The 15,032-nt window shown below is 41.5% G+C and overlaps 1 protein-coding gene across 1 annotated transcript in view; it reads left to right on the forward strand.

The window, feature by feature from the left end:
- COL4A1 (collagen type IV alpha 1 chain) overlaps positions 1-15,032 on the forward strand; it is a gene marked incomplete at its 5' end in the record, with an annotated part of 87,019 nt that overhangs the window by 19,743 nt on the left and 52,244 nt on the right. Inside the window, 8 exons of the mRNA XM_082494133.1 lie at positions 11,624-11,713; positions 11,804-11,848; positions 12,896-12,940; positions 13,050-13,112; positions 13,214-13,267; positions 13,413-13,439; positions 14,741-14,824; positions 14,937-14,999. Of these exons, the coding sequence (XP_082350259.1) occupies positions 11,624-11,713; positions 11,804-11,848; positions 12,896-12,940; positions 13,050-13,112; positions 13,214-13,267; positions 13,413-13,439; positions 14,741-14,824; positions 14,937-14,999 (471 nt within the window). The remainder of the gene's footprint in view (positions 1-11,623; positions 11,714-11,803; positions 11,849-12,895; positions 12,941-13,049; positions 13,113-13,213; positions 13,268-13,412; positions 13,440-14,740; positions 14,825-14,936; positions 15,000-15,032) is intronic.

Raw genomic sequence — 15,032 nt, forward strand, 5'->3', positions numbered from 1 at the left:
TTAGTATAGGCAAGAAAGAAGCTTAAGATCACAGAAGGAGCAAGACCAGCTGAGAAGGCATTTTTAAGAGATATTAAAAAGGATTTACATTTCCTTTCAGGTAAGTGTAACATCTGAGAAAGTTTTACAGAACAATAAGTAAATTGAGTTATGGACAACATAGCAAAGAAAGTTAACCTAAGTGATGAAAATAATCATTAGCTTTCAGTAACAGGTAAAATCTTCTCCTATGTCATCTCTAACAACAGAAGAAAAGCAAAATTAAGGTAAAGGCAAGGGAAAAGCAACTTAAGACTCCTGTCTGGAAAATCTTGTTTCTATCCCTTAGAATATTTAAGAGTGACTAGAATGGCAAAACCTACCCATAAATTTTGTAGCTCTTAAAGAAGTCATGTGACAGCTTCCACTGAAGTTTAGCTGGAACATTTTTAAATGTTTTGATAGGCCAACAAAAATAATTCTCACCAAGGCTTGTGTCAAAGATCAGTTTGCACAGAGTAAATAACCGAGTTGAGTGAGGGAGTGAACGCAGACACCGGCATCGTCAGAGGTCTTCTCACTCTTTTCTCATTCCACACTGACTGTAAACTGATGGAACAAAAGTATTTCATGGCTAGCTGGCAGAATACTAAAAGCTTTGGGGGGCTTTGGTAACCCTTAGTTTTGTTAGAACGGTTTGCTCGACTGCCAAGCAAAGACTGAAAGACTGCAGAACCGCAAAACAAATGGGTTTAAGTAGTAGTGGTGGAGGGGAGGGACTCCAGCACACAGGGGCAGTCTAAAGTGCCCTCTGACTCCCAGGTCAGGAGTCAGGTGGAAAAAAAGGGAAGAACACCAAAGGCTTGTGTGCTGGAGCAGTGAGTGGAGAGAAGCCGGTGCTGCTGCCAGCTGTGCGTAGCACCATTAACGAGATTGCAAATGAAGGATGCTATTGCGGATCTTCAACTGAAACTTCGTTTCTGCCTGAAAACGTGGAGATGGAAGCTGGAAATCGAGCAAGGGCACATGCAGCCTTGTAAAACTCCTCCAAAGGGATGTCTTCGGGAAGTTTTAGGTATTAAATGTAATTAATTTATCTGAATGCCAAGGAATGGGAGCTGAAATAAAAAGTAAAGGATAGTGCTTGGGAAGGGGAAATTCCCCAGATGTAAGCAAAGTACAAGCTTTTGATAGCAAAACTGCCCTCGCACCCTGCCTCTCATTGGGCAGGATCGGCTTTCGGGAAGGGCAGGGAGATCCTCGATGCCGGTGCGAGTGGCGCCGGAGGGGAAGAACTGTCCCGTGTGACTCCCCCCTCCCGCGGCTGTGTCACTTCCTCGCGAGCTCCTCTGGGTGGCAGTCATACATCACGGATTTCATGTATTCTGACAGGCCCTTTTATACAACCTTGCTTTTTTTTTTTATTATTTTTCTGGTCAAAAACTTAAAGACACCTACTAAGCTGTATACCAACTTGTGGTTGGCATTCACTGACAAGTAATGGTGCTGATATACTCCACGATGCCAAAATAAGGAAAATATTTGGTGTTTATTATTATTAATGATTATTGCATCTTCAGCAACTTAATTGGTTTAGGCTGAACGATCTGAAAGTACTAGAAAAAAATATATTGTCATTTCTGTTCTCCAGTGCTTCTGATTGAGTCAAGAGACTCTAGAGATTAAATTGAAGAAACACCGATTTATAGAATCATAGAATCATATAATCATAGAATCATAGAATCATAGAATCATAGAATCATAGAATCAGTGAGGTTGGAAGGGACCTTTAAGATCATCAAGTCCAACCATTAACCTACCCTGATAAAAACACCACCACTCCTAAACCATGTCCCTAAGCACCTCATCTACCCTTTTCTTAAACACCTCCAGGGATGGTGAATCCACCACCTCTCTGGGCAGCTTATTCCAATGTTTAATAACCCTTTCAGTGAAAAAATGCTTCCTAATATCCAATCTAAACCTGCCCTGACATAACTTGAACCCGTTTCCTCTTGTCCTATCACTTGTCGCCAGGGAGAAGAGGTCAGCTCCCATCTCTCTAAAACCTCCTTTCAGGTAGTTGTAGAGGGTGATAAGGTCTCCCCTCAGCCTCCTCTTCTCCAGGCTAAACAACCCCAGATCCCTCAGTCGTTCCTCATAAGGTTTGTCCTCCAAGGACATATACTTTTGAGGCACAATGTATCTGCCTTCTGGTATTTTAATGATAAAAAGTCAGAAGCTAGAATATTTCCACTAGCTTTTGTGGAAAGATGTTTCACTCCTATGTAGCTTTCAAAATGTTTAAAATTTTAGAAATGCCATTTCAAACCTAACCCCAAAAAGCAGCTAGAATAGCACTGTCTAGAATAGTACTGTCTGTCATGTACTCTCTAAGATATGAGCTACTTCATTATGAGAACTTTATTGCAGTCTGTACTGTCTAGGACCAGCTGCCCATGTTTTTACTATTTATGGAAGAGATTATTTTCTGTAAATATGTCCATGACAAACCTTTGGCAAAGAATAAAACTTGCATGTAATGTCACATTTCATTCCAGGTCTAGGATCTGAACAAAAATAAATTAAAAAAGCCTGAAAAGTTCAAGACCTTTTTTTTTCTGCTGTTTCATCCTTAAATGTGAGCCTTCAAACAATGCCAAATGCAAACAAATGCTAAATAATTTTCACTAATGAAGAAGGAAGGGCGTGGAGCATTTTTGCCCCTTATATTCTTGGACCTTCAACACTGGAAGTGATTTAACACAATGTGCAATAAAACAAAGGAAGAGTTACTCAGACCTAATGAGTTCAACAGATGATTAGAAGGGGTGGGAAATATAGTACCCTTTTGATTCAACCTGTCTCCAGGTGGTAGAATTTCCTTCTTTTTACACTGCAAACGCATTTGTCCTTCAAACGTCCTCTTCCCTTGCGGTTCTTTGAGGTTCTTCTATTCCCCAGGGTGGCTCTAACTGATGGGAAGAGGGTCCTTGACCCATCTCTGATTCAAAAAAAAAAAAAAAGTTTGGAAAAACCCATGCGTACCTTTGGTAAAAGGTTTGTGTGACTTCCTCCTGAAACATCATGACCTCTGTGGTGGTGGTTTTTTTTCAAAAATCAAGAAAAGTTTAAACACAAAGACAATGAACCACATTCCTTGGTGTTAAACTGCCAAGCTTTATGCAGACAGCCTTCCACAGTTGGAAAAGAAAGTTCACTTGCTGTCTATTGACTTCTGCTATCTTTTAGTCTTGTCTTTGTATTCCCGTCCTTTATTTACCATGCCCTCAATCATACTTTGAGGTAGACTACTCCTGGCATATAAAATGTTCAAACTAGGTGTCATGCATGCTATCTTTTGTGAATGAATGGAAGGTGCATGTACCTCACCAAACTTCAGTGACTTTTTCTTCTTTTTTCTTTTAATGGAGGGAAGACAAGCAAAATAGTATTTTGCTGTAAGTACGAATATGTTCCTCCTCAGCATCCTAGCTACTTCTGTATCTGTAACATTTATCTACACTGGACTCAAATATCACACAAAAAGTACATCAGCCAAAGACATACAAATATAAGGAAACATGGAGAGCTTAAGAGTGTACATGGCTCAAGAAGTCGTAAAAAGTGAAATTTGGGCACCTCTGTTGAAAAAACTGACTACCGCAGTTGGAAAATGAGGAATAGCTATGGGGTTAGCACGAAGAGGAATGACATGCAGAAAGCTTGGTCAATTAGCTGGTTTAACTGAAATTGTACAATACTGATAGGCAACTAGTTGCTTGACTCTAATTAAATGGAGGCTGAGTCTGTAGTCATGACTGACTTTTGAATATTAATTTTACTTCACTCAGCTTATTTTACTTCTTATTCAGCTTCTAAATCAAATTCAGACACACTGTACATCTACTCGCTTACTTGCATACCAACTAAGCACATACATACTGATATGTAGAGAAAAGGATAATCAAAGATCGTTATTTCTAGTTATTTCTATTTTTATACTCCTGGGAAGCACTTAGCAGCTTCCTGAGGAATGCTCTGTGCAGCCATGAGGCAACACTGAAATATGCTTTCTGTCTAAGCATTCTGTCTTATTTAGGAGACAGAGGCACGGGCTCAGTTCCTGGACCATAAACATGAACAGCTCTCTAATTAAATCTTTATACTGATAGATTCACTATTGGAGTTTTGGGTTCATTTTGTATCAAGCTGCATGGGTTCCCCCGTGTTGTAAATTCACGAGGCTCGGGAAAGGATACTTTCATAGAGGGAAGAGTAATCCTTTCTGGAAGTGAAAAACCAGAGCTGAATGAGGTGCCATAGAATCATAGAATGGTTTAGGTTGGAAGGGACCTTGAAGATCATTGAGTTCCAACCCCCCTGCCATGGGCAGGGACACCTCACACTAGACCAGTTCTCAAGGCCCCATCCAGCCTGGCTTTGAACACCTCCAGGGATGGGGCAGCCACAGTTTCTCTGGGCAACCTGTTCCAGTGCCTTACCACCCTCAAAGTGAAAAATTTCTTCCTCATGTTTAATCTAAACCTGCCATCTTCCAGTTTAAAGCCATTCCCCCTAGTCCGACCACTACATGCCATCATTTGGTGACGAGAGTTCAGGCTCTGCCCCTGTGTATATGAACCTGTACGGCACTGCCTTTTGCACCGTAAGTGGGCGCTTCTCAGTGTTCCCACCTCGAAGTGCAGCCTGAGAGCTGGTTTAACTGTGGAACTGAAGGAGTCCCAACACCTGAGAATCACCGGGGAGGGAAAAAAGGGAGAAGGAGGTGGCAGAACGAGCACCATGACTAGAGAGTGCTGTTCCCCAGCAGCTGTTGGGGTAGCTCTTTGTTGACATACATGTCTGTGTATTATGTAGAGCGGCCCTGGTAATTCTTGAAGTTGTGCAGGGGACTCATCCAGCCCACAGCCAGCCTGACCGTGGAGCTGTGCAGGTGCTGTAAAACTGTCATGGCTGCTCCTTCTGTTAGTCATGCCAAAAATGCTGGACTCGTGTTTCCACATGAGTGAGCTTTCTCAGATGCTTCCTGGCAGTGCAAGAATCCAGACTTTGCTGAGTCTCCCCCCTCCCTCCCCTCCTGGCCCCCCTTTTCCCTTCTGCATACTGTCAGAGGCTCAGGCCCAAAACTTCTGGGTGAGCCAAGATCTTTACAGAGCTCCTACAGAGATCTTTACAGAGCTCCTACACAGATTCTTTGCATGTCTTCACAGTTGTTTGTGTAATTAATTGCTCGTTACTCATGTGGCTCCAGAATTGTGTAGCTATCGCACAGATAGAGTCTAGTGCTGAAGGATGTGCAGTGGGAATTTTGTTATGTTAAGCATCCTCAGTGCATTTGAGGACTCTCGCCCTGTGAGCATATAGCAGTAATTCCATTTGACTGATATCCACTTCACACTTTCAATAAAATACTGAAAATGGTGAGTGCAGCTGAGGACAAACAGATGATATTTATTGTACATGTTTATTTTAATCCTGAAAGATAGTCAGGGCCAGTGCTCCCTCTGGTGGTTAAAAATACTCTTTTAAAGAATTAATTAATATCCAATTCTTAAAGAATTGAACATTCCCCATCTCTACATCTTCACTAATGTAACACTGAGCCAACGACAATTCTGTAACACAAGTTTAAAAGAGCGTGTAGAGAAACACAGTGACTGGAGAGTGCTACTTTGGTCGCACAATAGTGTTTCCCACTGTGCGGCGTAATTACTGGTCTAACACCTCGAAGCCAATTCACTTGAGTGCTCGCAGTTACAGCAGCTGAAGGAACAAATACAGAGCTTGCATTCTCCTCTCACATGGCTTGGGGTAGTCTGGGTAGAAACCATCTAGGGCATTGCAAGGCCATTGTGCATCACTGTAGATTTTACAAGGTCACACTGGATCATCAAGGAGTGATGAATAGTTTGGATGGTGGGTTTTCTTATTAACAGTTACACCTAGGCCTCTAATCTCTTTCAAAAGCAATGTTTGAGACTGTTTCTAAAATCAGACTTCGGATAAGAGAGAAATAGAAAAGAATGCTGAATTGTCAGGCCCTACTTCTCTCTTTTTGGAAACTGCATCATCATTTTTCATCTTGAAGGAGCTGGTTTTCTTTGCCACACATGCCCTTGGTGGCATTTACGTTCAATGAACATTAGCTTTTGGGAAGAGGGAAGCATGTGTGTTTGTGAGAGAGAAAGTCTGAGCTTATAACAATGCTGGAGTCAGCAGCAACGCTGGTCTGAAGGCAGCTTCTCCGGCAAGGTCAAGCGTTTGTTAACTCCCAGCTCAGTTCCTCTTGCAGTGAAGGCACAGCTGAGGAGATCTGGTGGATGAACTCCAGCAAACCCCACTGTGCTGGTGTGAGAAGCTGCTCTCACTGCCTTTCCGCCCTGCATCCTGCATTGCTGTGTCCTCCTCTCATCAGTTTTGGCAGCTGCCTGGCCACCTGATGAGCTCCTCAGCCTTCTGAGGCCAGGGCAAGCTCACTCGCTAAAGAAAAGTGAGTAAATTTAGTGAGCTGAACTGGTTCAGCAGAGGCTGAGGGAATCATACCCGTTGGTGTAAAGAAGGGTGAGGTGGCACCATCCCTTTAAAAAGAGGAGGAGAAGAGCCACCTTTGCTGGGTAGATCAGCTCAGCTGCCTTTTGACATCTCTCCCTAAGACTGCCTTTTCAGCTGAAGGGCAGGCATGTGTCTGTCCTGCCGCCTCAGCTGCAGGGTGATCGCTGGCTGAAGCAAGTGAAGCATCTTTCAAATGGCTTGGGGAAGATCTGCACATTGTTATTCACCACGTGCCTGAGTCTCTGGAGAGCCTGAGAACATTGTATTCGTACGGGCCAGACACCCTGTGAGCCCGCGCTTCTGGAAACAGTTGATTTATATCCATGTTACCAGTCTCTCAAGTCTACAATCTCCCAGTCCAGCAGTCCCTAGACGAAATAATAGGGGAAATAATTTATAATGGGGTGGTGATTATTTCCCCCCTCCTCAGTACTTTATTTATTACAGCTGAAAATTACTTACTTCATGTGACTCTCTTGCATAGCAAGCTGCAGTTGTTCCATATGTCAAACAGCATTTCATGGCTAATTTGGAAGGGTAGGTGCCAGCAAAACCATCAGCCCACGTAGTTATGCTCTTAACAGGTTCACCTCTGTTTAGAAGTCCATTCAATAGCTTTTCATTTGAACTATCTAATACAAAGGCATTTGGATGCATTTCACAAAAGCTGGGCTAACACAGCCATCTTGCTTGTTAAATGAGTGCAACAGTGAGTGAGCACTTGCTGTCTTTTTATGTAGCACGTCCACGTTTTCAGCAGCTGAGTGGCAGAATATTCATTTTTGTAAGCTGAGCAATGAATTCTCCTTTGTGCTTTCTGACAGTGCATTGAATCAGCAGAGGTACAGATGACTTGGTTACATCTGTTTTAATTTTTGAGTCTCATGAATTGATTTGTAAGAAGCAGAAGCTCTTTCAGTATTACTTGCCAACATTTTGCAGCTGTGAATATTGGAACTTGAACAATACATAGCCCTTGCAGTCAGAGTCTTATGCTCTTCACGCATCGCAGCTAGAAAGCTCAGTGCTGAGCGAAAAATAAGTGGGGTAGCAGCGGTGATCGGTGCTTGCCAGTTTGTGTAGTGTGGATGCTTAATGGGTTGCAGCATAAATGTAGCGCAAACACTAGCTGTTGGGCTGTTTGGCTGGAACATTGAGTGAAGAACGGCACTGGGCAGGCAAGCAGGGAAAGGATGCTGCTCAAGTATTTGCTTGCAATGCAATACGTCTTCAGGTCATGCTTGTCTCTGTACTGCACAGCATAATAAGCGATAGCTTCACCTGAACTTGAAGTTCCAATTAAGCCACTTTGGGTAGGAAAGCAACAGTAGAAATGTTGCTGCCCCAGTGATCTCTGTGGACTAATCTACCCAGTGACATTAGGACACTTGGAGCTCTGCATTCACATGACTTTCCAGCTTCTAGATGGTAGAGTTTCCGTACTCTCTTTTTCAGTGTAGATACTTTGAGACTGATTGAATTTTACTGTAATTTAGTGTAGTTTCACTGATGCAAAAAAAAAATCTTATAGTGGAAGTTGGTACTAATTGGAGCAGGAGCATTGAAATAAGACCTTTGTTCATTAGTGAGGGCTCTGACCAACCTGATCTAGTTGAAGATGCCCATGCTCATTGCAGGGGAGGTTGGACTAGATGACCTTTAAAAGTCCCTTCCAACCCAAACTATTCTATGTTTTTTTCCTTACAGGTTTTGGCACACTAGTTTTATAAAGCTGTTATACAAAGAGGCAGTCTGATACCTGGACTAAAGAAAGGCACTGGAACCCAGGAATCATCCCTAGGTCTGTTACTGGGTCTTGGTGGAATAGGTTGTCCTAAATTCTCTGAGTTTCCGTGGGTAGCATGGAGGAGTAAGGTCCCATTAACTGTGTAGCCTGACACCACACAAGTTTGGGCTACTTGCCCAATACTTACTTTGGACTATTTACCCCAAACTTACTTTACAGTATAATCAAATGGGAAGGCAGAGTAGAGGGAGAGGTGTAAGCAGTGTGTATGTCCATGCTGCCCTGTTAGAATAAGTGGCCAAGGTGGCAGGTTGCATGCAGAGAGAGGGATCCAGTAGTTCTCACACGCACAGTCCCCTTTATGTTTCCTTACTTCCCTCTGGCAAATCACAGGCAAAAAGATGATCTCGATTCCAGTATGAGAAACCATGAGCGTGCAGTATTTGGGACGGTACAGCCCTCCACATGCTCGGGAGTTACGCTCTCCGGGCCTTGGGACATCCAGTAGCTTGACTGGATGTCCAGAAGTTCTGGACAAATAGCCAGTTATTTTTCTTGTTGGCCTAACTGTTCAAGTCAGTAAAATAAAATGTTTCTAGGGAAACCTGGATGTATCTTAGCTCGAAGCGACTCGGTATGGTCTCGGCTCTGCTCCTGCAGCTATGTTTTACCCCTCAGACAGGGCAGCCTGGGAGGTTGAAGACGGCCTTGAGAGAATTGACTGTAGTTGCCTTGGAAGCCCAAGTTTGTATTTATTTCAACCTTGAGTTAACCTCCTTGGCAAGCTGAAGTGGTCATTACCTTACTGAGCGATTTACAGGCACGTTAAGGCCCTTTTACAGTGCCAAAACAGTCTTAAGGGAGCCTTAGACTAAGTGAAAATCTGATCTGTAAACCTCAGTTTTATCTTCCCTTAAGAATGGAGGAAAGACTATTTCACTGTGTTTCAGGGTGCAGTGGTTCAAAGTGTGTTGAAATCCTCAGATGGACAGAACTCCTGAGTGCAGAAAGTATTAGTCGTGTTACACGACTCCTGTTTCTCCGTGGGTGTCAAAATAATCTTGTTGTGCTTTCCTTCAGCAATGGAAACCCCTTCTATGTACTTGAGTGTCTTCTCCCTCCTTAGTCCATCCCTCAGCAGGTCATGAGAGCAGGTGCCCAGGATTCAATGTGAAATCCTGGTCTGAAGTGACACAACATCTGATTTTGTAGAAATATATTGGTTCCTGCAGTGCCAATTAGACAGCCAAAGGATGGGTTTCAAAACTTCAGTTTAACATTTCAGATAGCCTTCATATTTTTAATTACTTCAACATTTATTCAGAGGCCTGGACCCTGATACATTCTTCCTTAAAATATTTTTCAAAACCATATTAGTTACTTTAGAACTTGGACTTTTTACCTCTTACAGCTAACCTAGAAATACATGTCTTCAGCTGTTCTGCTGTTTGCTTTGTTTTGCTGTGTTTTGTGGTCTAACACACTGCCTCAGATTTGGGTTGCTAGCAAACTTTATTCTCAAACCATGACAAAGGATACTGGGGAGTAAATAGAGGAGATCATGCTATCTCAGCAGTTCAAGGAAAAACTGATTGTTTGCCTCAGTAAGTACCTTTTTATTGAAAAATTTATTTTTGTGGGAGGAAGGAGAGGAAAGGCAGCAGGGGGATTTTTCCTGGCAGGAAATTTTAATAAATGAGTGTTATTTTGATTTCATTTTCTCATGCTCTTACCATTTAAGTTACAGTTTTCTCCTCTCCTTCCTCCTTGGCCCTGGTCTTCTTACCTGTCAATCACCTCTCTTCTACCTTGTTTCTTCATCTTCTTAACAAAATCCCGGCCAAGGAGCTAAAAACTGACATCAACCCAGTAACTCCACAAATCTTCCAATTCCTCTCATCTTTCAAAAATATCTAGCACCATGTCTGTGGGTCATCACTCAGTATCCTCTGCCTGCAAATCATAACCTTTTCTTTGCAAGATGCCCATTATACCTACTTGAAGAGCAAGCTCTCCAAGAGTTGGATGTTCTTCTTCTCTTGTGTGCTCAGTCCTCAGCTGACCCCTGCAAGTTACCAGCATATTGCTGGGAATCTTTGTCCTGAGCAAACAGGAGATAAGTTTCTTGCTATACACTATCTTAAATTGTTTGTTAATTAAAAATATCAGTCTCATCTCTCACTGTTCTGCTGAAAATACTTACATCTTTGCATAGCATCCTTTTGTGTGTTTTGAACCTTGTTGATTTTATTTTCTTGTTGGTATCCTTTGAAAATTGGTCTGTGGTTTGAGTTTCTAAAACAGATGCCATGTTTTTTAGCTGTTGTCCTGACTTGTATACCTTTTCCTTTTTGCAGTTGCTCATTAACGTTTTATTCATCCAATATTCCCACATTTTTTGGACAATATGAAGTGTTTCTCCCTGTTTCACACCGCCCCTTGAAAGGACAACTCTGGTTACTTCCTACTTGGAATGTTTGACTTTTGATTTGCTTGATTTGCTGTTTTCAGACTTTGACATACATATTTTTTTCCCCTCTCCCCTCTGTATATATTTTGCAGCCTTTATTCAGACAGTGTTCCTCTTGGCTTCACTGGGAGTCCAAGTAGAGCGTGGATGGATTTTCTGCCTCTATATTTATCTGATTTAAATACATTTGGGGTCTCAGGGAGAGGGACAGCTCAGAAAACACAGATGTCCCACACAGTGTTGAAGAAGAACCTAAAGGACGACACATACAATCTGTGTGTTCAGCTTCTTGGGAAGATCCTGTATCTCGAAGCACTCTGTCTCTGAACCATCCTGAAACTCAAGACTAAGTGACGAGCCTGGTCTCCAAAATCTGCTGTTGTGAATGATATATAAGAAGACGAGTGGCATTGGCCATTCATACAGCAGTGACTGAACAATGATATTTCCAGTTTTCAGGAATTTAATTGCTGATTTGGGGTGTTACATTTTCAATCAGGATTTAGCAGTATCTCTATAGGAATAAAGAGTGGCCTTATTAGAGGGAAAGTGGCCTTCCTGATCCCTGGGTATAAACATGCTATGAACAGAGCTATTCAGAGAGACAGAAAACAAGTTCCATTGACATTCAAAGAGTGCTTTTTTATTAGCCTCTGCCAACCTATTATTGACCAGAAATATTTCTTTGTTTATAGTAATCCTTCTTTCAAATACCAACATGAAATGTTTGCTGTCACCTGTAGCTTCTTACCACCTGACAGGTTTCTTGAGCACAGAAACAGGGAATATGTGGGTTGCTTGAAGAAGTAGCTTCAGTTGTTTAGTTGTTAACGAGTTTTCTTCTTCCACAGGGAGAAAGAGGTTTGCCGGGACTACAGGGTGTGATTGGGTTTCCTGGAATGCAAGGACCTGAAGGTCCCCCTGGACCACCAGGGCTTAAGGTAAGAACTTAAGCTTTAATATTTAAAACGCTCAGATCTCCCTAGATTCTTGTCCCTAGGAAAGACAAAATTATCTCTTTTCCTTTGCAGGGTGATACTGGAGAACCAGGACTGCCAGGAACAAAGGGAACAAGAGTGAGTTCTAACTTTTTTGCAATTCGGATGTCTATGGGTCTATATGTCTTTAATTTTCCATGGCTGCCTTCAAGTTCAAGCTGGGGTTAGTCTTTTCTTTGAGTTAATCAATGGCATCCCCTTGTGCTGCACAATAATTTCAAAATTCTTGCTTTTGCCTTTGAAGTTCTTTCTGTATTGGGCAGTCAGTGCCTTTGTACCTTTGCATTTTCACTTAGTACTTACCACTGCATCGGCAGCACAGGTTGGTATCTTTCTGACATACCAAGAAGCTTTTTTCCAGTTTAAATATGAACCAACCTCATGACCTCCTGCAAAATTCTCCTTTATGTTTGCCATCTAACTTGTAATGTAAATTGGCATCTCCTGGCAAATGTGTTTGTGTGCTACAGTGCAAGTAGACTGTATTTTAGCAATTACAAATTTTGGAACATGCAAATACATTATCTGAGCACAGGATTCCCGTACATCTTTTCTGCTTCATAGTACATGTGTTAGGAAATACTGCATGAATAAATAAGCTGGGAGGATGAAAATGATGTGCCAAGTTAAATTCCTGATTCATTACACTGAAAAGCTGTTCAAGGAGAAAGAGTTATCTCAACCTGGTAGGTTTTTTAATAATAAGGATGAATTGATACAGTGATGTGGAGCATGAAAGATAGAGAAGCATCTTTGCAGTGCATTAACATCATCTTCTGTTATAAAGAGGTGCCTACAGTAAATTTCATTGTGGGAATGATGGTAGCGAGAAGACAGCACCTCTGCATTCCTTTTTACCTGTACATAAGGCTCTGGTCCAGTTCCTGATGAAGGAAAGTCATATTGCTGCTTGAAAAGTTAAATATTAAAAGTTGCTTTCAGTTATGGATTACTCAGGTGCCATGTTTGAGCAGTTTTGAAGATTAGAGCTATTTTGTCAAGGAAGTTTAAAAGAAACTGCTACTTGTTTCTTGACTGTCACCACTGGAGATGAGACTCGGGCTGCAGCTTGTCGTTGCTGTTTTGTGGGTCTGTCATTTCACTTTATGTTTTTGTCAATTGCAGGGCCCCCCAGGAGTGTCAGGCTTTCCGGGAAACCCAGGCCTTCCTGTACGTATGAAGTACATATATTGGTACAAAGAACATCAAGGTTTTAATCGTGACATCTGACCAGCGTTACTGCTAATATTGCTAATTTCTTTACTTTCTTTTCATGTAGGGCATTCCTGGACAAGATGGCCCTCCTGGTCCACCTGGCATTCCAGGATGTAATGGCACAAAGGTGACATTTACATACGTTTATAACAGCATCTCTGTGTTGAAATAAAAACACCCCTCAAGCATATATTCCCTAAACAAAACCAATTTCTCTGTTCCCCTCAGGGTGAAAGAGGTCCAGTAGGTCCCCCAGGTTTACCAGGACTGACTGGGAGCATAGTAAGTAGATTCTTTCATGCTTGATTCACTTGTTTCAACCCTGATTCTTGAAACGCAAATATAACTATATGAAATTATATAGAATATAAGATGTAAAATATACAATACTGAGGAAAAATAACATCAAATATGTCTTTTTCCACAGGGACCCCCAGGACCTCCTGGAATGAAGGTACATTTCACTCTAAGTGTGTTCTTATCCTGCTTCTAACAGTAAGAATTGGGGTGAACTCTACACCCTCTAAGACTAGCAGTCCTTACTTAAAGGCCGAAAAAATGTACTTGCATGTTTCACTTTGTACTGTGTTCTGTAGTCCCACTAAAGACAGTGGGGCAACTTCCAGTTAGTAACAATTGAACACATGTGGTATTCCATGCCGGTCTTAAAAGTGTAAGTATTGCAGAGATTACAACAGGAAAAAACAAAAGTACATATGGTTAATTATGTATAAGTAGTATGGTGGGTACCCAATTGTGCCTGAAGATTTAGACAGATGTTATGGTTCAAACATTTGGTTCGGTATTGACATTTCATTTATCTAAATAGTTTCAAATTAGATAATGTTTGTGGAAGAAGGTCATATAGCCCACAATATGAGAAGCATCCAACACACACCAAACAGTTTTGATATTGTAGATCTGAGTGCGTTTTGTAAGCTGGAGAATGAAATACCGAATGTCAACAGAGATCTTTTGCTCTTTAAAATGAACGGATAAAAAGTCTAAATGTAATCTCAGGTTTGTAATGACATGACTACCTGAAGTTGTAAAATGCCCTTTTCTCTTTCTCTCACGTGGGAAGAACTGACTCAGTCTGCAAAAACTGAAGTACTCAAATGTTTCTTCCCTAGGCATGTATGCATAGGTACACAACGCCTGAAATAAAAAAAAAAAAAATTACAATATTGCAACTTTGTACAAAAACACAGAAAAAATTGGGTCTTCTGCTATCAAAAATAAGAGACGTAAACAAGTGGATAATGATCAGAATAGTTTTCTAAAGTGAGACAAAGTGGATTCTTTATTTGAAGAAAAAGGATGCCATAAATGGCTTTAATGTCAAAATTAGGTATAAGACTGAAGATCTCAGCCAGGAAAAGAGATTGTGAGATTACCGCTTCCCTCAACAGCCAGGTCAGATGCTCAAATTGTGTGGTGACACTAGTGACAAATTTGGGGCAAAAATCTTTCTGATTCCTCATTACAGTATAGGAAATTGGGGTATGAAGGAAAATTTAGTACTGGGATCTCTTCAGGTGGCTTATAGGACAGTGGGCAATTAAGGTCTTAACTTTTAATATCTCTTGCTGTGTTTCCGCTGAATTAAAAGAAGTAAGGTGACTTTTTTTAAGTCAGCTTTCCAAATGATTCCAAATTTTCACAGCTCCAACTTCCCTCTCATCTCAATGTTAGTGTTTTTCAATTTATTTGGATGGATGTTCAAGTATTATTCTTTTTCTTTTCTTATTATAGGGAGATCCAGGTGAAGTGATTGGTCTTTTACCTCCTAGTTTGCTAAAAGGTGATAAAGGCTTTCCTGGCCAACCTGGACTACCTGTAAGTCTAAATGATGTTTGAATAGCAGTGAGCTTCAATTAAAATTATATCAGTATCATGAAATTACCACACGAATATCACTTTTTAATTATGCCATTTTAATTTTTCATAGGGTCCACCTGGAACTCCGGGGTTTCAGGGACCAATGGGGCCACAAGGGCCTCCAGGAGAACCAGTAAGTTTCCTCTCGTGGTGATTTGCACTTTAC

The sequence above is a fragment of the Vanellus vanellus genome, assembly GCF_965231255.1.
Source record: "Vanellus vanellus genome assembly, chromosome: 1".
NCBI classification, from domain to species: Eukaryota; Metazoa; Chordata; class Aves; order Charadriiformes; family Charadriidae; genus Vanellus; species Vanellus vanellus.